The 22,360-nt window shown below is 46.5% G+C and overlaps 1 protein-coding gene across 3 annotated transcripts in view; it reads right to left on the bottom strand.

The window, feature by feature from the left end:
- Nucleotides 1–22,360, bottom strand: part of LOC142013831 (PDZ domain-containing protein 2-like) — a 185,458-nt gene that overhangs the window by 91,652 nt on the left and 71,446 nt on the right. For all 3 annotated transcript variants that reach the window (XM_074995708.1, XM_074995709.1, XM_074995710.1), the window contains exon 2: nucleotides 13,679–14,102. In XM_074995708.1, coding sequence (XP_074851809.1) covers nucleotides 13,679–14,056 — 378 coding nt within the window. In that variant the 5' untranslated portion in view covers nucleotides 14,057–14,102. The remainder of the gene's footprint in view (nucleotides 1–13,678; nucleotides 14,103–22,360) is intronic.

Below are 22,360 nucleotides of genomic sequence, written 5' to 3'. Positions count from 1 at the left end.
CCAAGATTACTAATGAGGTGCTGAAATGCATATTCGGCGGCTTATTAGCATGCCGGTGGCCGCAGCTCTTCAAAATTGCTGCTTTTCACTGCCATGCAGCTTATCCAGACAGGGGTCCTTTTCGAAAGCACCCTGGGAATTTTGAAATCTGCTGATAGGAATAAGGAGATTTTGAAGTTCCCAGGGTCCTTTTGAAAAGGACCCCCATCTGGATGAGCTACGCGGCAGCAAAAAGTGGCAATTTTGAAGAGCTGCGGCCACCGGCATGCTAATGAGCCACCGAATATGCATTTCAGCACCTCATTAGTAATCTCTGAAATGGCAATCTGCATGGCCATTTCAAAAATCTGGGCTAGTGTAGATGTAACCTCAGTGGTGTAGACATTTCAGTGCTAGTGTAGACACAGCCTAAGCTACTTTCGATTCACACCTTAAGTTAATTTTGATTAATTTTCTTTGAGTGTCCCTTTGTAGTCAAGCCCCTAATTGTTGATAAAGTTTTAATCATGCTGTAACAAAATTTGTTTAATGATTTACAAAAGCTTTTTGGAACATCTATCATACATAGCTTCTTTTCCCAATCATCTTGCAAACTTATTCATTAAAAAAAAAATCAGAAGTTAGTATTGGCTGACTTGTTCTCAGACACCCAATTTATACAGCAACATGCTCATGATGCCAACTACCAAGCCTCTGCTACCCTCACTCAGGCTGAATGCACCCTACTCCACAAGTAGTTCCAATGCAATCACAGGACTACTTGTGAAATAAGATGCTACTCAGCCTGAGGAAGGGTGGATGAATTTGAGCCCAGATAAAATAAACTGTTGTGTGCAATTTTTCCCCTTCTCTTTTTTTCTTTAAACAGTTTTAAAACATAGTGCCTTTCAGTTCTATGAACCATCTGCTTGGTCTTGGGTTTATATGACGACATGGTCATGTTCTTGTTTTTCCTCCTTAAATGAAATGTTCTCAAGCCAACACTTTCAAAAAAGGCTGAAATTAGATGTAACTGAAGCACCTAAATAACTTGACTGGGAGCTACTAGATCCTCTGAACTTTTCAAAAATCAGGCCACTTATTGTCTAGGGCCAGGTCTATACTGTAAGGAAAAAAATCAATGTAAGATACGCAACTCCAGCTATGTGAATTGCATAGCTGGAGCTGATATATCCTAAATGGATTTTTCCTACTACCCCACAGTGAGAAGGTGACGGGAGAAACTCTTTTGTTGACTTCCCTTATTCCTCATGACTTCAGGGAGTACCAGGGTTGACTGTGGAGTCATGATGGTTTGATTTAGTGCAGCCCCGCTAGGCACGCTAAATCAAAGCCCAAAAGATTAACCGCCAATGTATCCATCTTCTGGCAAAAGGAGATGTACCCACGTTTTTAGAAAACTAAATAATTTAGTGTGATCAGGCAATCTGTCCACTTTGTTCTTCACCTCTTTTCCACATCATTAATAAAGTATATTCACCATTACCAGCGGCATTTAAAACACTTCTCAGACATATACCTCAAGGCAACTTGCTGTTATACTTTTGCGTGTTGAATATGAAACATTTGCACCTACTCTTCGCTTAGTATCTTTCAGGGCTGTCTTCACTAGTTGCTTACCTGGAAGTTATGGACTGTCAATGAAGCTGAGCTAATTAACACCTTTGGAAAGGCTAGGAGGTGAATGTTCTGCAGCCATTTGTCCTACAACAATTGTAGCTCACTGTACACTGCACTCCCTTTTTTTTTTGGCAGGGGTATCTATACCTTCTGTGACTCTGTCATGACAAACTAAAGTAGCTCCGTATTGCTTTAATTTTAAATGCCCTTGTTGAATGACACTATGCCTGCATTTAGTGTAATCCCTTCCACAGACAATGTTGGACTTAACAGTAACAGCTACTATTACTTAAGGGTTCGACTACTTTGACTACTTGATACTTGTCAGTTTCATATTTTCATTAAAATTTCTAGAAACTTTCTCAATCAAATTCTGAGTAGTAGTTAGTTGTCATATTTGTACAGGCAGGAAACTCTCGCAACAGCCCCCTACCCAAACATAAAGCTAATGGAGACAAAGCATCTGAAGTGTACAGAAGAGCCAGGCTAGAAAAGCTAGTTTATCCACTCTGATCCCACGAGGTGAAGTCCAGTCACTGATATTGGGGTGATTGGCATGACACAGATTCAGAGAGTTTAAGGCTGTAAGGGACAAGCAGATTACCTAGCACAGGAGCTGGCAATCAAAATAGCAAGAAAAGCCATTTTTTTCAAATTCAGTTAAAAAAGGAATAACTCCAGAGTTGCAATGCATGTGAAAATGAGATGGTCCTTAACAAATAATGTCAAACCACACTTTTTATAACTCCTATTTTAAGAACAGCATAGACCACAATGCACTGCATGTATGAAAGGGGGCGTTATCCAATGTTTTGAGATCACATACTGTTTGCTATTCATGTAGGAGTTGTTCATTGCTGGGCTTTTACATGTTCGCTGAAATACTGAAAATAATCAGGTGTTTTTTTTTTTTATTTTAAACTTTGCAACTAGAGCGTTGGAAGTTACAAAAAGTCCTTAAAGAGCCTCAGGTTGCAGACCCATCATCTAATAAAGCCTCTTATATATCACAGACCTTTATATTTCAGCCAGTTATGGCCGTACGGAGGTGATAAATCTGTATGTTGGCTAAAGTACAGCTTCTAGAACATGATTCAATCTGATTTTCTGCATCAAGAGACGGAAAATCCCCCACTTCCCCGATAATTGGTTTCCATGGTTAATTATGCTTGTTCTGCAGGCTGTACTCTATGCCTTGCTCACCTCCTTCAGTTCAGGCTTTATGTGAGTGGGCTAACAGGATAAAGGGAAAGACTAAACTGCATTCTGACCACTTACATGGCTAACACTGCTCTGTGGCTGTTGATATAACCGTCATTCTTATGTGGCTGAAATTCTTTTCCAACTTTCTTCTCAACATGCAAAGTGCGTTTGGAAGAGATTCACTCACAGATTATAAACTTCAAAGTGCATACATTACAAATAATCAAACTGTTCCTACAGCAGTATTAGTATCATTCTACAGCTACTTACATGTGAAAAATGGGTCACCTTATATAACAGAACGCAAGCGAGGATAGAGTCTGTTAGAGTTTTTCGTTTCAGTGCGGCCTCTGTAGGCCATCTTTCTATATCACGAAACCACAGAGCATCAGGCAGTCTCTATTCAGAACCAGCCTTCATCTGGAATTGCTCATGTGTTACAGATCAGAAAGGAAGTGCACTGCCAGCACTATCTGTGGAAACTTACATTATACCGGCTCCAAGCACATGACATCAAACATTTGATTTCATTAGTGCTAGATTCCATCATTAATAAAACAAAAGGGAACATTTTCCCCCAACTAAAATAAATAAAATATGATAGAACCTTTTTCAGTATTGCAGCTAACTGCAAGAGAGTTTAAAGGGGTTTGATTTAATTTGAATAGATGGTGTTCAAGGAACTACAAATCTATACATAAAGAAACCATGCTTTGAAATCTTAAAAAAAAATTGGCAGCAAAAGGTGTAAATAAATGGAAACAGAAATGTAATATGTAGTCCAAAAGCCAGCCAGCAAAATGGAAAATATAAAGGACAGGGGGTCTAAAAACAGCAGCTTCAGACCATGGCAATTGTTTCAGCAGATGCTTTAATAGATTGGAAGAAAACTTTAAATAAAAACAGAGAGGTTTCTGAAAGTTGCAGTATGCATTTGTCATCTTAAACTATATCGGATTTTCAAGATTTACAGTGACTGACTGGACCTAAAAAATCTCGCAGTTCCAACGTACAACGCAAAAAGAAGAAACAAACAGTGCTCTGTCATCTGCCACAAAGATGCCTTTTCAAGCCACCGGGTTTTTCTTAAAAAAAGCAGCATTTGTAGTGGACCTCAAAAGAATGTGCACAGGAACCTCATATTGACAATGCTGGGTCTGACCAATGGTCCATCTAGCCCAGTATCCTGTGTTCTGAAAGAGGCCAATGCCAAGAGCTTCAGAAGCAGTCTCTGAATGGTCCATCCCCTTGCCACCCAGCACTAGAAGCACTTAGAGCATGGTGTTACCTCTCCCTGATCATCTTGACTAATAGCCATTAATGGCCCTATCTTCCATGAATTTATGTAGTTCTCTTTTGAACCCTGTTAGAGTTTTGGCTATGCAACATCCCCTGACAATTCGTTCCACAGATTTACTAAATGTCATATGAAGAAATACTTGCTTTTGTTTGAAACCTGCTGCCTATTAATTTCATTGGGTGACCCTTGTTTTATGTGAAGGAATAAATAAAACTTCTTTCTTTATTTATTTTATCTATACCACTTACAATTTTATAGACCTCCATCATATCCCCTCCTAGACAACTCTTTCCCAACCTTGAATACCCTAGGCTGTGTCTACACTACAAAAATAAGTTAGAAGCAAGCAACTTCGAAGTTGACCGTCTACGCGCTTCCTGGGAATGCAGTAAGGACTTCGAAGTAAGAGAAAAATGTGCATAGACTCTCTGCTGGCTACTTCGATGTAATGCCTAACTTCGAAGTTAGTTCCTAGTGTAGACACACCCCTAGTGTTTTAAAACTCTCCTTATATGGAAGCTGCTCCATACGCTTAATCATTTTTGTTGCCCATCTCCGTATCTTTCCCAGTTCTAATGCAGTATGTCCTTTTTGGGTGACCAGAACTGTGTGCACTATTTAAGGTGTGTGTTTACCATGAATTTGTAGGTTAGCATTATGACATTTGCTGTCTTATTCTCAACTCTAAGAGTCCCTAAGCTTGTTAAGTTTTAATTTTTATTCTGGTGCATACTGAGTGAATATTTCCAGAAAGCAATTACCCCAAGACCTCTTTCTTGAGCAGTAATGGACAGTTTAGAGCCCATTATTTGGTATGTTTGGTTGGAATTACATTGTCCAATGTGTATTACTTGCATTTATCAACACTGAATTACATCTAATATTTTGCTGTCAATTGAAGCCACAGAAACATTCTTATATACCAAAGCAGCACTGTCAGTGGTCTTCAAAGGACTTAAATAATAACACTATACTGAGTCAGACCAAAGTCCATCTAGCCCAGTGTCCAGTCTTCCAATAGTGGCCAATGTGAGGTGCTTCAGAAGGACTGAACAGGACAGGTAATCAAGCAATCTTTAAATGAGCCCTCCCTTCTCCCACCAATGTTGACTAGGTTACCACACTGTCAGACCCCCACTGAGGGCAGAAGAATCAATGACAATAAATACTGAGCTGTACTGAGCAAAATAGAATGGAAGCCGGATCCAATCCAAGCTGTAACCCTGCCTAAGGCCTACAAGATGGAAGGATGATGAGAGTTGATAGTACAAATGCAGTCCAAGTCTCTTCCACTAGAGGGCAGATAAAGCCCCCAAATAAAGTGCAATAATCAGGGAGTGGATACTGTCAGGGGACAGGAGGCATTCTCCGCAGCCTCCTGGTGGCATATTTGAGAGAAATTACAGTGGTGTCTCACAACAGCACAGTAGGAAAGCAAAGATACCGCAGCTTGTCCACTCCTGGGTTGAATCCCCTCTCTGGTGCATGAAACCAGATGGTAACCAATGGATTAATTTACTCCTCCATCACCAAGTTTAGTAAATATGGCCAAGTGTGTTGACCCACAAATTAAAGAATGACCATCATTCTGTGCACCCTAAATATTATTATTGACTCATGTGTTTAGCAATGGAAACTTGAACAGAGTTTTTTCAGGTTTTTAATTGAGTCATTATTTCAATAATGTATAACTGGTAGACTTCATTCTCAAGTGATTCTTTCGGAAATCTGGAATCCTTTGAAGAATGGTCAGTTTAGAAGGGACTTTGCCTTGTTCCTTGATTTCATAATTTCAGGAGGCAGACGTGTGTATACACAGGGCCTTGTCTTTACTGCAAGGGAAGCGAGCTGAATTATTTCAATAATGGACAAATTATTCTTAAAAGTCTGTTGTAAACAATCTGCAAGCAGAAAAAGAGGCTAAATCTGTTAATAGCTTGCTCAACCACTGCCCATCTCTAAATGCCTAGTAAGGTTCCCAAGACTGACTGCTTCTGAAACTGGCCTACAACAGTCCAGCTCTTTGCTTCAGTACTGGAAAATGAAGACCTTTAAGAAGCACAACAGAAGCAGAACCAATAAAATTTTCCCGACAGCCAAACTGGGGCTAGATGCAAGCTAACGGCCTACCTGTGAGCCATTCTCAAGTCCATTTTCAATCTCATGAGCCATCCTCCACAACCACAACTCTTAGCTAACAGGGCTCTTGCCTCTGGTCTCTCTAGAGCAGCAGTGGGCAACTTGCAACCCAAAGGCTACATGTGGCCCATCAGAGTTCTGTGTGTGCCCCACAGGACATGTTGTCTTAAGAGAATTCATCCATATACGTGACAAAGATAACTTCTTAAAATGGCTGCACTGATGCTTGACATCTCAGCAAGTTTCTTGTACCACTCACTTGGCCCAAGCTCTTCACTGAAAGGTCAGAAGGAGGTATTTGCTGATCATCCAAAGACGACAGCAGCAAAAGGAGGATCCTGGACCAAGAGGCCTAGGGAATATATACCATAAATAATTTAGAACACGGATCCACAAAATAGATATTACAGATGACAGGATGAAAATGCTGATAGTCAAAGCAGAAAACCTCCAGAGAATCATCTGTACGGGCAGACCAGGTGCTGACATCATTTACTTGGCTGAGGCTTTAAACATTTTATTGGCCATTGCAAGCACCTGAACTACATAACCACCCTTTAAAAAAATCTGTTGGAGTCATTTGCTGTCTTGAACTGTCACTAGGTGGCCTGTACCTCTTAAAGCTATTCCCGTTTCTTCATTTTCCTTTTGCCCTTGACTGAAATTTCATTCCAAGAGAGGCAAATGGAATTCTCACTGAGCAGAGGGTTTTAGGCAATGTTACTCTCTATGGAAAAATCAGACACTTAAAATTCAGATTCCTTTGCATTTTCCCAAATATTTACATGTGCTCATTAAGTTGCTAGGTTGATGTGACCAACAGGGTCTTTTAAAAAAAACTTTTTGAAGAAAAATATTACTTATGCCATTGGGCTAAATTCAAGCTTGGTGTTCGTGGGAGCAACCGCCCTGAAGTTAATTCCTATACTTACAATACCAGGGCCCATTTTGCAACCATCCATATTAGAATTCCAAAAGGATCTTTTAGCTTGATAAAATAAATTTCAGTACCGTATCAGAGCAAATAAACAAACATATACTGCTTTACAATAGCGATTTACAACTATCGCATTATAGCACGAAACAACATATTGTGCAATAGCAAACCAGTCAGTTTGGTTTCAAACATTTCAACACAATCATTCATGGGAATGATACAAACATAATGCTCAGCTAAAGTTACTGGTCTTTCATTCTTGGAAGTAGTAGTTACGGATATTTATTCATATTCCTCACCAACACCCATGTAAGAGCAGAAATCTCTCCCTCCCCACTCAGATTGTGGATTCGTTGGGTCTCTTAACTGTGTCTTTGTACAGGATCTGCCATAATGGCACTTCAGACACAGCTGAAAACCTTGTGCACTTCTGCAACACAAGAAAGATACATGCAAGCCACACCCACACCTATACCACTGTCAAGTTACTCCATGGGTCAAGGAAATTCATTAATACTTTCTAATTGCTACCACATCATTGGATTTTTCCCAAAAGGGCTCTGGTACATGCTACATCTAGAGCACAAACCATTTGCCATTTAGATTGATGTGTGATGGATCTGCAGAGCAGGGGACCATGCTTCCCACCAGACCTGCTCTTCACTGCGCTTCTCCTATCCCTTGAGTAAGCCAGGGCTGTACTCTCCATCAGCACCTGGCCAGCTCCACTCTCCTTCCCCTGGCCTAGGAAGTGGAAAGGCAGCGAACAAAGTAGTACTCTGCTTGGGACTCACACATGGCAGCCACAAAGTTGCAGGGAGCAGAGAGAAGCCCCAGGTACCATGAGCTGAGCTGCTTGTGGAATACACTGACTGGCAGATGACACAGATGGGTGCAGGTCTGTGTGGGACTCGTGGGAGAGTGACAGTGACTGGGAAGGGACCCATGACAAAGGACCGCAATGAGAGACACTGTCTGAGCCTTCCTGGAAACCATAAAATGCTTACTTGCTTGAACAGGACCTGGACTGGAGAGTACAGCCCAGACTCTAGGCCTGGAAAGCCCTAATTCTCTTTTGGGCTGCCCCAGAGACCTACATAAGAACGAACGCTGCTCACTTTGAACTCTGTTCAAGTCTCTGTACCTGGTATCGGCAACCCTTCTCTTGCCTGCAAGTCTTGAGTAACCTGATAGAATGAAGCAAACAAGTTTTCCCACCCACCCCTAAAACGGGACAACTAAGCTATAGCCACCATGATAAAAAATTAGTCTCTATTTCAGCAAAATTTGGTGAATCTGCTGCCCCCGTAACCACTGCGCAGTGTAGAATACTTTCCCTTAGCCATGTGTCTGAGTGATTACTGGGACCCAGCCAGGCCAGTATCTGCAAAGCCTAGCTACTGATCCACTCACAGCACTTGCCTTGAAGTCAGGGCACATCCGGCATGCTACTGGCACTCTCGGAGTTTGGGGGCACAAAGTAACCCCATTAATTGGAGTTCTTTAAAATGCAAAACTGCAGCTACCAGTGCCACAGCTTTTATCTAAATATATACACAGAATGAAAAAGTTTGGACTAGATTCCCAGAAATTAAGTAGCAAGGGAGACTTCTCCAGTAAATCTATAATGACTGTTGCTGTAAAGGGGAGATGGAGCCTCAAGGGCTGCAAACGCATTGTTTGCTGAATTAGTCATATTAAAATAGTGCCTACAGTCCCCAGCAAAGATCAAGGTCCTGTTGGGTTAAGTGTTGTACAGACCTTCAGTAAAACACAAAAACAATGAGAAGTCCTGCGGTATCTTATAGACTAACAGATTTCTTTGGAGAATCAGCTTTCATGGGCAAAGACCCACTACATATACCTGACGAAGGGGGTCCCTGTCCACCAAAGCTTATGCTCCAAAAAAATCTGTTAGTCTATAAAGAGACACAGGATTTCTCATTGTTTTTGCAGATACAGACTAATACGACTACCTCACTGATACAGTAAAAGACAGTCCCCCGTTCTGAGGAGCTTACACTCTTGGTAAGCAAAGGAAGGACAATTCAACATAATCCAAGCTAAAGCTTTGAGACTTCACTACAGCAACTAAAGAACCCAAAGATTCACACTGAAGACAGCTGGAAGTTAATGGAAAAAAAAATCACTATGACAAAAAGAATAAATAGCCTACAGACAAAAACAGCCTAAGATGAGATCTTTGAACAGCTAAAGATATCTATGATGAAAAATAAAAGCCACGTTACTTATGCATCATATAAATTCATAATAATCTTGGTGGACTAATTAGCTCTGATTAGGTTGCCAAAAGGCTATTGTAAAACAACTCAGTTCCATCTGCTGCAATAGATCTATGCAGGATCACTTTAGCTAAGGGTCTGGCACAGACTACTTTCTCTCTTTGGTAAAATAGGCTGATTAGAAATTCTTTATTATTATTCATCATTTCATGCCTCTATTTTTTGTTACTAGACTGTGGGCTTGTCTACACTACCACCTTCCTCCGAAGAAAGGATGGTAATTGGGGTGTTGGGAGTTAACTAATGAAGTGCTGCCGTGCATAGGCAGCACTTCATTAAGAAAATTCCCCACCCCCCACGGCAACTTTGAAGTTTTAAAGTTCAAAGTACCGGCACCCGTCTAGCCGCGGCTCACCCGCTGGTAGTTCGAAGTGCCAGGGCAACTTTGAAGTTGCCGCAGGGGGGTATTTGCTTAATGAAGTGCTACCTATGCACAGCAGCACTTCCTTAATAAACTCCCAACACCCTGATTACCATCATTCCTTCGAAGGAAGGTGGTAGTGTAGACATAGCCTGTGTGTTTCACCTATTCCTGTACTTGGCCAATGGAAGATGCCTTTCCATTACCCAAAACGCACAAGGCAAAGTGCAGTACTGTATTTACAGATGCTAAATGGCAGAAAGCATCTTAGCACCTATGCAGCCATTGCAACCTACAAAATGAGGCATAATTCTAAGTCCTTCAGCTTTTACTGACACAAATAATTTACACAAGAAAGCAAATAGCATGACAGAATGTAGCAAACACAGCTTTTGTCATAAAAATGGAACGTACCATGATAAAAATTAAAAATGGATTCCAACAGGTCTGATTTATTCATGTGTATATTAAGATGGTAACTTTCCATGGCTAAAATGTCATGTAAGCTCTATTTCAGAAAAATCTGCTGCTTGTGTAACTGTTGGTAAACGTAGAATACTTAAGCATTATCAACATACAGCACATTCCATACAAGGAAAGAGTTGTCAGGGGTCTGAGTTTTGACTGGAGCACCTGTCAAAATGGGATCCTGGAGGCGCTGTTTAAAGTTTGATGGGTACAGGGCTGGCAGGCTTCCTTAACAGCTCTGTGAGACTCCCAGAAGCAGCTGGCAACTCCCTCTGGTTCCTCTAGGCCTCCAGGGATGGTCACAGGGGCTCCACAAGATACCACACCCCCAAGCAACAGCTCTGCAGCTCCAATTTGCCAGGAACTGAAGCCAGTGGAAGCAGCGAGGGCACTTCCTGTGGACAGAAGTGACGTGCAGAGCACCCCCGCTGTGCCTTCCCTCCTGGCCTTTTGATGACAAGTCCCTCCCCCCCCCCCAGATCTTTCTGTAGTTACCCATATAAAGATGTAAACTCAGAAATATCAATATTTAACTTCAAAATCTTTACAAGATGTGACAGATTGTGACTTAGGGTCACATGCTGATTATTCTCCGTCAATACACAACTCTCAGATTGAGGCCTTTCATGGAGTACGGGACTTCCAGGAGCCCGAGGGTACTAACAAGCATCTGTCAGATTTAAGGTATTTGTTTTGAATTTAAAGTTTAGAACGATCCTTAGCAATCATAATTGCTACACAAGTGAAAGCAAGAGGATATTTACCAGTAACATTAAAATACAGTACAACTTACTACATTCAATTTAAATACATTAGTGGTACAGTATTTCTTGAGTCATGCCTTATAACTAGATTGCCTAAGAAAGTAGGATGCTTATCTAAAATAGATGCTGCATGTAAGAGTTTTAGCCATACATCTACATCAGCTGCCAAACTCTAAATGTGAGAACAGAAGCTAGAATAAAGGACTCACAGGCTGTGTCTACACTAGCCCCCTACTTTGAAGGGACCATGGTAAGTAGGGTGTCAGGAGATTACTAATGGAGTGCTACAGTACATATGTAGCACTTCATTAAGCTAATTCTCCCCTTCAGCAACTTTGAAGTGCCGGCTCGCGTGTAGCCGCGGCTCACCCGCCAGTACTTTGAAGTGCCTGGACAACTTCAAAGTCCCTTTGCTTCTCAACATTTTTAGGAGTAAAGGGAGTTGGAAGTTGCCCAGGCACTTAGAAGTACCGGTGGGTGAGCCACGGGTACGCGCAAGCCGGCACTTCAAAGTTTAACACTTTGAAGTTGCCACGGGGGAGAATTAGCTTAATGAAGTGCTTCATATGCACTGCAGGAGGAGCTGGGAGTGCAGTCCAGCTGCCACGAGGCTTAGTGAGCTCCCAGACCTCCAGCCGTAGGGCTCTGCATCCATCTCTCTTCCCCCAAATGGCCCTCCCCATCCCAGTTCTTGCTCAGTCAGTGCCACCCTCTTCTGCTGCCTCCAGAGTAGGCTCTTCAGCCAGCAGTAGCAGAAGGGTCAGCATGGACTTCCCCATTCTGTTGGATTCCCTAGTTCGGGATTGAGGTCACCAGACCACGGAGGTACAACCTGTGAAACCACAGAAATGTCGGGCTGGAAGGGAATTCAAGAGGTCATCTAGTCCAGCTCTGGCACAGAGACAGGAATGGATCCATACATTAAGTCAGAATATCCTCTCTTCTTGTCAACTAGCTTGTTCTAGGAATACTATAATTCTTTTATTTGAATTCAGCTTTTCTGGTGGTAAATCTGTAATATCAGCCATCATTAATTTGAGCAGCATGTTTGTGCCACACTTCTCTTCACTAGAATTCAACCATATGAAATATGGCTTCATTAATATATAGCCAGTTTTGAACTTTTAAAACAAAAACAGCTGCCACAATAAGTCCTACCCATAGTGCAGAAGTACTCATGTGTTTAGTCTATCAATTTCTTTAGGAAGACTGCCAGAGACTCAGAGCCCTGCAATAACAACTCCTCTGCTAAAAGCTGTTAGTGAAATCTGATCAAGACCTGAGTGATTCTTCTGGGCTCAGAAAAACTCAACTCCTGAAGTCTCTTGTGTTTTCTTGCCATATACTTCTACACAAAAGTTACAGGAGAAGCTGTAAGAAGCTCCTTGTTCTAGTCTGTTAAAAAATCAGACAGCACATCCATCTCCTAAGACTAGTGCAAAACATACAACAGCTTCTTCACAGCCAGAGTCTAAAAATTATATAGTCACTGATAAAACTAATATGTGGGCACTCTTAAAATGTTCACTTATTTAACATGACAACAAATGAAGGTTTTTACTTCCAATTTTACCATGCAAGCTAGTCTCTCCTATGATTTGGATACTGCCAAAGCAGCTTCAGTGGCTCAACACAAGATTTGAAAGCTCATGTACGGTTTATTACTGTCCTCTCAGCATTATGAGGGTGTTGCAAGCACAAGCGTCTTCCAGCTAAATAAAGTACTCTGTGGTGACAACACCTTGATCCACCCTGTTGAATCAAGTTGTCAGTCTCATTTCGCACAATCTTTCTGGGAATATCACAAGAGCCATCACGGGGCAGAGGAGAGGGGAATTTAAGCCACCCTCCCCATCCCCTGGGCCAAGGCAACCTCCCATTTCATTCCTGCTCTACCTCTGCTCCATTCTCAAGTGATGCAAACTAGGTGGCCTAGTGTACGGCATCGGCACAGTGATGGGAGCCAGACTGACACAGCAACAGGAGCCAGACTGACACAGCAACCTTCTCCGTTCCACTCCACCACCTTATCCCAATCCGCTGCACTCCACCTCACCAGGGTGGTGGGACACAGAGTATCCCGGCCTCAGGATGCTTTGCTTCCCATTGCTACAGTGAAGCCAAGTGCAGTGGGCTGGGAGATGGGTGACAGGAGGAACAGAGCAGGCCTCTGGGTCACTCCAGAGAGTGGGAGGGCCAAACTCTGATGCCACCCCATGCCAGGACCCCCCAAAGCACAGGGTCTGAGGCAGCCACCCCAAAATCATCCTATAAACAGGGCAGCTCTGAACATCACAGGTGGTAGTCCCCACCATCCTACTTTATCAGCAGCCTTTATTCACTATTCTCTGCCTCACTCAGGTCACAAACGCATGAAGCAGTTCTGTACATGATGCTTACCTCTGCTCCCTGTCCTGAAGGAGGAAATCCTACCAGCTAGTTCCAAGTAAGAATTTGCGGTTGGAAAAAGAAGGCTGCGCACTTAGAGTCTTGGGCCACGCAGCCATTTTACCGAAACTGATACATGTATTGGACCAACTGGCCCAGCCTCTTCCTTTCAAAATTCCAACACAAAGCACTTACCGGTGTGGGCAGGTCATTTGGTTTAAGGTCTGGCATGCCTCCATCTGAATAGCGAGACCTATACCGTCCCTCCGAGCCGGCGTTTCGAAACCAATCCTCCGCATTGCCTGCCACTTCAGATGCCTCTGGCTGCGAGCCATCCACCTCCATAGGCGTGTGGTGTCCCTTCTCCTGCTCAGAAGTCTGCCCGTCTTTGCTTTGCTTGCTGTCCTTACTGGCTGGAGTTCTGGCAATGACCCCAAACTTCCTACTCCTTTTCCCATTTTGAGCAGTTCTGTCACTTCGTTCTGAGGTCGGCTTTGCTCTGGGTTCACAGCTGTCGCTGGTGTTGCTGTTTGATGGAGGAAGAGGGGCTTTGCGCTTTATGCGACGGAACATGATCAGGTAGATAAAGCCGCCATTCCAGCACTGATCAGCCAGGTAGCTGTGAGAAAAACAGACAAGTTTAGATTATCAACTGACTGCTCTACAAACCTCTTAGTGCAAACACAGTCAGCAGGTAGAGGTTGCACTAGGTACTTTGGCAGCTTCTAATTTGATTCTTTCCCTAACTAAATTTTTACCCAATGCAATGATATATTAAAACACCCTCAAGCATCACCAATTTACCCCTGCAGCTGGTAAAAGAAACTGTGAGATGCGCAGATTTACAAAGGAGTTCTGTGCTTTTGCATCAGGTGGCTGTTTTGCACACAGTCCTAAAAGGCATGTCATCCTCATGGAGAAAATATTCCCCCATCACTAAAACGCTTCTTGCATATGAATCAGAAGATGCATTTGGAACAGGGAGTTTAACCAAAAAAAAAAAAAAAAAACCAAAGCCCGGAAACAGGCTAATCATATTTTGGTATTCATGACAACAGGCGAAAAACAGTCAGCTGGTCATCTTCCACAATTCAAACTCTAAATGTGAGACAGGTGTTTACACAGCACAAAGAGATGACAGAACACAGCAACAAAACAAAGAACTTTTTTCCGTCTCCAACAGAAACAAAAAATATCAGCCATGCTTCATTTGTGCAGCCACACAGCATACTTGCATCTGAAATGCAGCCTTTTCCCTGAGAATCATCTTCCATTTTGGTTTGCAGATACATGCCTTAGATGTTGGTGCAAATTCACTGCTTCTGTAAACAGGTCCCAATTGCTTCAGTAGAGCAAAATGCTGCACTATGAACTATGATGTGCCTACTTGGTCCTAAATAAATAAATACGTAAAAGACAAGGAAATAATGTGGGTTGCCTTTTATGATGTCTATTCTGGTGCAAAACTAGGTGAACTGAGCGTGGAAGTAGTAGCATGAACATTTACAAAATATTATTCCTATTCCCACCAATGGAATGGCACTTTACCTCTGTGTTTCTACATCAGGCAAAAAACAATCACCTCCATGGTGGGGCACCTATATTTCTCAAGTGTGAATTTGGGATTGTGTGTATTTTGGACCACCTATACCTCAAGCTAAATTCTTGAAATATCTGACTTTAGAGCCAAGGGTGTAACCTCAGAGTATAATTAAGCTTGAATTTCTAACATGTTTGTATGAATCCCTTCTGGTAGTTCTCACACTAACTTAAGTTATGTGGCCTACTTTGCTGGTGAAAGCAGAAAATAATTCCAAGAATATCAAGTGAACAGCTCTTCATTCCCTGAAGAGTGAGCATTCACGAACATGGAGCTTTTGGTAAAGGTATCATAACATCATCTTCTTAAGTGAAGAAACTATATACCAGTAAAAGGAACTAAGGCATAAAACTCTCTAAGGCCGCGTCTACACATGCCAGCTACTTCAAAGTAGCCGCGCCAACTTCGAAATAGCGCCCGTCACAGCTACACATGGCGGGCGCTATTTCAAAGTTGACATCGACGTAAGGCGGCGAGACGTCGAAGTCGCCACCCCCATCAGGAGACGGGAATAGCGCCCTACTTCGACGTTCAACGTTGAAGTAGGGAACGTGTAGTCATTTCACGTCCCACAACATCGAAATAGCAGGGTCCGCCATGGCGGCCATCAGCTGAGGGGTTGAGAGACGCTCTCTCCAGCCCCTGAGCTCAATGGTCGCTGTGTGCAGCAGCCCCTTAAAGCTCCCTGCCCCCTGCTGTCCTGTGCAGGAAGCTAAGAGCGTGTGCAGGCAGCAGCCCAGACACGCGGCCAGCCTGCATCCTCCCCTGCAGCCAGAACAGCCGCCCACCGCTGCGATGGCCGCCCCCCAGCCCCCAAAGCGCCCCCAGGGCACCCCCCACAAGGGGAGCCAGGGCTCCCAGACCAGCAGCCAGGCTGGGAAGCGGCAGCGGGGCCCCTCCTGGACGGAGGCCAAGCTTCAGGACCTGCTGGGGCTCTGGAGTGAGGAGGAGGTGCTCCAGGTAATGGGGAGCAAGAGGCGGAACGCGGATGGGTTCGCTCGGCTGGCCGCCCGGGATCACCTTGCCTGCACTCCGGATCATGTCCGCAGTAAAGTGAAGGAGCTGCGGCAGGGTTACGCCCGGGCCCGGGATGCGGCCGGCCGATCTGGGGCCACCCCCGTCACTTGCCCCTTTTACAGGGAGCTCAGGGCCATCCTGGGCCCCCGGCACACCTCCTCCCCTCCGGCCACGCTTGATACATCGGCCAACGAGCCCCAGCAGGCCCCGGAGGTGGAGTCTTCCCTGGAGGTAAGCCCCACACCCCGGGGGCCCCCCCAGGAGCCCATCCCTGGGGCACCAGAGGAGGAGGAGGAGGGGGCGTCCTCCTCCAGTGATGGGGGGCTGCGGATTATGTTGCCCTCGAGGAGCTCCAGCCGGGCGCCCGCCCACCGGGTGTCCCCCGACCGTGGGAGCAGACCATCAGGTATGTACCCCCCCGGGGTTGAGAGGCGGGGGTAACAGATATGACCAGGGCCCTCCACATGCCCAGATGACCATGGCCCCAAGGACAGCAGTGGCATGTCCCTCAGAAGAGTGCATCAGCCCCTGCCCCCCCAGCATGACAGTGCCATGCCCCATCCCCGAGGTTGGGGGGAGCGGAACCTAGGGTCCCCCGGGGGGAGGGGGTGGGACACCCATCATCATCAGCAGCAGCAGCATCTCCCGGGGACGGGGATGGGGAACCTGCAGCAGAGGGGTGGGGGGACAAGGGCCACGGCTCGGGGCCCACACTAACGGCTGTCTCCACTCTTCTTCCCCCCCTGTGTTCCGCAGCTGCACCATTGGAAGGACTGGAGCACGCCGGCGAGGTGTCAGTGGTCCCGGAGAGCCCACCAGGGCCATCACTCCAGGCCAGCCCCTTGGCGGAGGACCGACCTGCCCCACGGCAGGGACGACAGCGGACCCAGCACCACCACCGGACGGCGACGGACCCCCAGCTGCTGGAGATCCACCATCGGCAGCTGGAGGTCGCTGAGCAGCATCTGCGGGTGGAGGAGCGGCGCCTTGAACTGCAGGAGCGGGCGCTGGCCTGGCGTCAGGAGGCATGGGGGGCCTTCATACGTACGCTCGAGCGTATCGCGGACTACCTGGCCCCCCATGCCGCGCCGGCCGCCACTCTGCCCGCCCTGCCTGCTCCACCCGCTGCTCCATCCGCTGTCACACCGCCACCGAGGGCCCTTCCGCCGAGGGGGACCCGGGGCCAGCTGACACCTGCCGGCCTTATCTCCCGGTCCCCAGCCAGCCTCGGCCAGGGCTGAAGCCGAGGCGCGGATCGCGGCCACCCACCCCCAGCGCTGGACATTAGGGGGTGTGGGGCCCAGGACGTGCCCCCCCCTCCCCCTTTGTATATATTCCCCTTAGTTTTATTTTTTCGTTTGTAAATAGTTTCTATTAGACCCATTGTTATATTGTTGTTATGATGCTGATACCTGCCCCCCCATGTACATAGTTCTTCCCTTCCTTGTCTTCCCCTTTTTTTCTTTCATCTTATCGGACTTATAATATATATATATGTAATATTTATTCGGCCTGTAAATAGTTAGCAAAGATATTAATAAGGAGAGTTCAACACAGATCTGGTTTTACAAACAAATGTCTGTTTTTATTTTCAAGAAAGGTGGGGGGGGTGCTCTTGGGTGCTCTGTGGTGTGGGCATGGGGGCAGGGAGTGTTGTGGAGGATGGGGGGGCAGTGGGGGGCCTGCCAGTGTTCACCCCACGGCCTCATCGAAATGGGCCCACAGGGCCTCCTGGATCCGGGTCCCTTCGGGGTCCACCTGGCGACTGGGGGCAGCGGGTGGCTGCACATCGGCCCTGCCAGCCTCCACAGCCCAGCCCTGAAAGAAGGCCTCCCCCTTGCTCTCGATGAGGTTGTGGAGGGCGCTGCACGCGCCCACAATCTGGGGGATGTTGGTGGGGCCTGCATCGAGGCGGGTGAGGAGACATCTCCAGCACCCTTTGAGGCGCCCAAATGTGCGCTCCACCACCTGGCGCGCGTGGTTCAGGTGCAGGTTGAAGCGCTCCTGGCTGGCTGACAGGTGGCCCGTGTAAGGGTGCATGAGCCAGGGCCGGAGCGGGTATGCCGCATCTGCGATGACGCAGAGGGGCATGGTGGTGTCCCCCACAGGGATCTCCCACTGGGGGATGTAGGTCCCCGCCTCCAGCCGGCGGCACAGGCCCGAGTTCCGGAATACCCGGGCGTTGTGGGTGCTGCCAGGCCAGCCAACATAAAAGTCCAGGAAACGGCCCCAGCTGTCCACCAAGGTCTGGAGGACCACTTAGTGGCAGCCCTTCCTGTTTAAGTAGCGTCCTCCACTGTGCTCTGGGGCGCGAATGGGGATATGGGTCCCATCCAGAGCCCTGAAGTAACTGGGGAAGCCCAGGGTGGCAAAGCCCGCGATGGCGGCATCCGGGTCCCCAAGCCTCACAAGCCTGTGGAGGAGCAGGGCGTTGATGGCGCGGACGACCTGCAGGGGAAGCACATGGGAGACCACCAATGAGGGGTGTGCAGGGTGTGTGTGGCCCTCCCCTGACAGGGCCCCCCTCCCCTGCCAGGGCTGCCTCCCCCTCCCCCCATTGGTCCTCTTACCTCCATGAGGACAGCCCCGACAGTGGCCTTGCCGATGCCAAACTGCTGCCCCACGGATCGGTAGCTGTCTGGAGTGGCCAGCTTCCAGACAGCGATGCCGACCTGTTTCTCCACACTGAGGGCATGCTGCATGAAGGTGTCCTGGTGCCTCAGTGAAGGGGTGAGCCACTGGCATAGCTCCAGAAATGTCTGCTGGCTCATGGGAAAGTTCTGGAGCCAGCGGTCATCATCCCACTCTCCGAGCACCAGCCACTCCCACCAGTCGGTGCTGGTGGGGTAGCTCCACAGCCGGCGGCATATGACGTGGGAGGAGGGGCGGGGTGCTGCAGGGTTGGGGGTTGCGTCCTCCTCCCCTGTGGGCAGCTCCTCCTCTGTGGCAAGGATGTGCTCAGCTGCCTCCTGCATGGCATGGAGCAGGGCGAGCACTGCTCCTACAGGGGCGGCTGGGTGGACCTCTGGCTGCTGCTGCTGCTGCTGGGGGTCCATGACTGCGTCGCTCGAGGTGTGCATGCCTGTGGCTCTGCAGACCGCGTGCTGTGCAGGCTGCGTGTGTCTGGGAGGGGCCCTTTAAGGGAGCAGCTAGCTGTTGCCCCGGAAGCGCTAGTCCACCCTGTGACCCTGTCTGCAGCTGTTCCTGGCACCCTTATTTCGATGTGTGCTACTTTGGTGTGTAGACGTTCCCTCGCAGCGCCTATTTCGATGTGGTGCTGCCCAACGTCGACGGCACCAGCCCTGGAGGACATGTAGACGTTATTCATCGAAATAGCCTATTTCGATGTAGCGTTCACGTGTAGACGTAGCCTAAATGACATAACATGGCATTTGTGGAGATGAGAGACGGACTCAGGGACCAACTATCAGAGTCACAGGATACCACGTTGATCTTCCACGGTTTGATTTAGCGCTGCTAGAGGGACTCTGCGTTAAAAAAAAAAAAAAAAAAAAAAAAAAAATCAAACAATCAGGGCTCCACCACCAACCCTGGTACTTCTCACCGTCACAAGGAGTAAGGTAAGTTGACAGAGTTTCTCCCATTGACCACCCACTGTGGGGATGGCAGGAAAAAAAAATGATTTACGATACATCGACTCCAGCTATGCAATTCACAAAGCTGGAGGTGCGCATCTTAAAAATCAATTTTTCCCTATAGTACAGGCCTGTCCAAAGAGATTAAGGAATCACCAGATTAGCTCATTTGATGTCCAGTCTGACACAGACCACCAGCACCCAGCACCTGCACCGAACAACAACAATTATACCCAAGTATTACAGCGCACAGGAGACTAAATAGCATGTGCCACAGGCGGAGAAGTGGGAGGGGTCAAGGATAAAGGTGCACCTGTCCTCCAGGCCCCTGCAATGGCTGTGAATTAAATGAGAGATAACCAGACAACTCAGGCAAGGGGACTGCACTCCAGGCTGCAGAAGAAGGTGAAAAAACACCCAAGGGCCCTGCCTGACCTGGGGAAAATTCCTTCCTAATCCCATGTGTGGAAATCAGTTTGACCCTGAGCATGTGAACAGCAGCCAGCCACCCAAGCACATGAGAGAATGATTTCCCTTCCCACCACACTTGCACAATACATCTGTACTGTTAATGCTGACCAGCTGTGCTGCCCTTCACCCCCACGCCAGCTGACATCCAGCTGAACAGGGTTTACTGCACTGCCAGTGATGCTCGGGGGCGCATGCAAGGGAGGAGCATGAAAAGCCTAAAGCCAGTTTATGAGGGAGGAGGTTTTTGGTTTTTTTTGGGGGGGCGGGGCAGGAGGGAACAAGAGTGAGTGAGTGACTGAGCGAGTGCCAAACTGATGGTGGGTTCTTTGGTATTTCTAAATTAACGAAAAGGAGGACAGGGCATTGTGTGGAGGAGGCACATTGAGATGGAAGAGGCGATGAAGCCTGGAGAGGTCGTTGTTTAAATTGGTAGTTTTAGTCCAGGCTTTCCTTATGTTTAGGTGACCCTGTCAGAAAATCCCATCCTCACAACTGGCCCTGGTCAATAAGGCTGTAATTTTTAACCATTGCTCCACTCAGCACTGTAAGACCAATGTGACTTAGGAGGCTAACTCTCCATCTTCAAAGTGACTTGGGCATTTACCGATTGAAAGGTAATGGGACTTAGCAGCCTAAATAATTGTTGGAAAGGAAAATAATACAGCTCTTAACTCACTTAAGCCCTGCAAAATTGAAGGGAACAATGCTTAATTACTCTTGCATTAGGGAGACCAATGAATGAATGAACTATAGGCCCATCTCATCAGAGATGGCTCCTGCAGAACAAGACTGACGCACCATGAGGTAAGAGGAGCAGGAAAGTCTGCGCTGATAAAGACTATACTACAACTCTCAGTGAACATGCAGAGGACTTCAAATCACACGCATTACAAATTCAATGTCTTTCATCAGCACTGTACTAATTTAACAGTATTAAAACCAAAAACCCTCTTTTTTTCTTAATTCACTGGAAGTAGGCAAAACAGTACACGAGCCTGCAGTATCATGGAAAGTCCTACAGATGGAGATGGAGGTCACCAATGTATCCAAAAGAGATTGGGCCCGAAGGTTAGATTATAACATTCCAAGAATAAACTGAGGTACAGGATGAACCTCTCTAATCTGGAATTCTCACATAGCAAAGTCCATAATTTGGCACGATTTTAGTTAGCCAGATGACCACTTGTCATGGGTGAAGCCAAGTTACCTGTGGTCCTATAAGGTTTGTTTACAGCCACCAGTGCTGGTTCTCAGTGTACTGTGCTGTTATTTAGCTGTAATTTACCCCTAAATGTCTTCTAAGAGCCTACTAAGCCATGGAACTGCTGGTAGTGCTGCAAGACAATATTGGCCTCCCAGGGTCTGGCAAATTCTCTCATTCAGCATCAGTCAGATCCAGAGGATGCTGGAGTAGAGAAGTTCAGCCTGTCTTTTGATTACCAAGTTAAGAGTCCCCCTCCCCCCAATCAAAAGAAGAGAGGCAGTTTTGTCTGAAAAACACTATGGGCTGCCTGTTTTTCACATTTATTTTTCAAGATGAAATTTCAAGGCAGGCAGCAACATTGATTAAAATTCATGACTTTTGCTTGCAGCAATACCTGTGGACTCTGATCCGTCACATATAAACTTGATAGCATTGCTTCGCCTGAAGGAGAGAAGCAGAAAAGCATCTCCTGCTCTAACAAGTCTATGGTGTGTTTTGCCTGCCGTGCCAGTCACATACACAGATTTCTCCAGGTAGTAAATGCATGCTTTTCTAAGCACTGGTAGAACAGTACTTCTGTTAGACAAGTATAAATTCACCTATGGGAACACGGCAGACGATTTTCTCTTAAGTCCAGAAATGATAAAATTAAAAAACAAATGGCAAATGAAGCAATTTTACACAGGAAAGCCAAATACGATCTATCTAGTGTTTTATATTCTTTTGTGATGCTAGTTTAGTTTATCACGTAAAAGGAAAACGCTTTGGAATAAGGATAGACTATTCTAAAGTGGGAGTGGGCAAAATATGGCAAGTGAGCCAGATATGGCCCTGCCACTCTGCCGGATCCGGCCTGCCACGTCCCACTGCCCTGCGGGAGTCCTGGGCAGGCTCCTTGCCTTCTGCTTAAAGCAGCTGGATATAAAGGCCATGTGCATCTTGCTACTTTGGGGGCTGATGCCTCAGAGGGACCCCATCACAGGGGCCAC

Source organism: Carettochelys insculpta, chromosome 5, assembly GCF_033958435.1.
Source record: "Carettochelys insculpta isolate YL-2023 chromosome 5, ASM3395843v1, whole genome shotgun sequence".
In the NCBI taxonomy this organism is placed as follows: Eukaryota; Metazoa; Chordata; order Testudines; family Carettochelyidae; genus Carettochelys; species Carettochelys insculpta.
The sequence above is the reverse complement of the archived record's forward strand: the minus strand, read 5'-3'. Positions and strand labels throughout refer to the sequence as shown.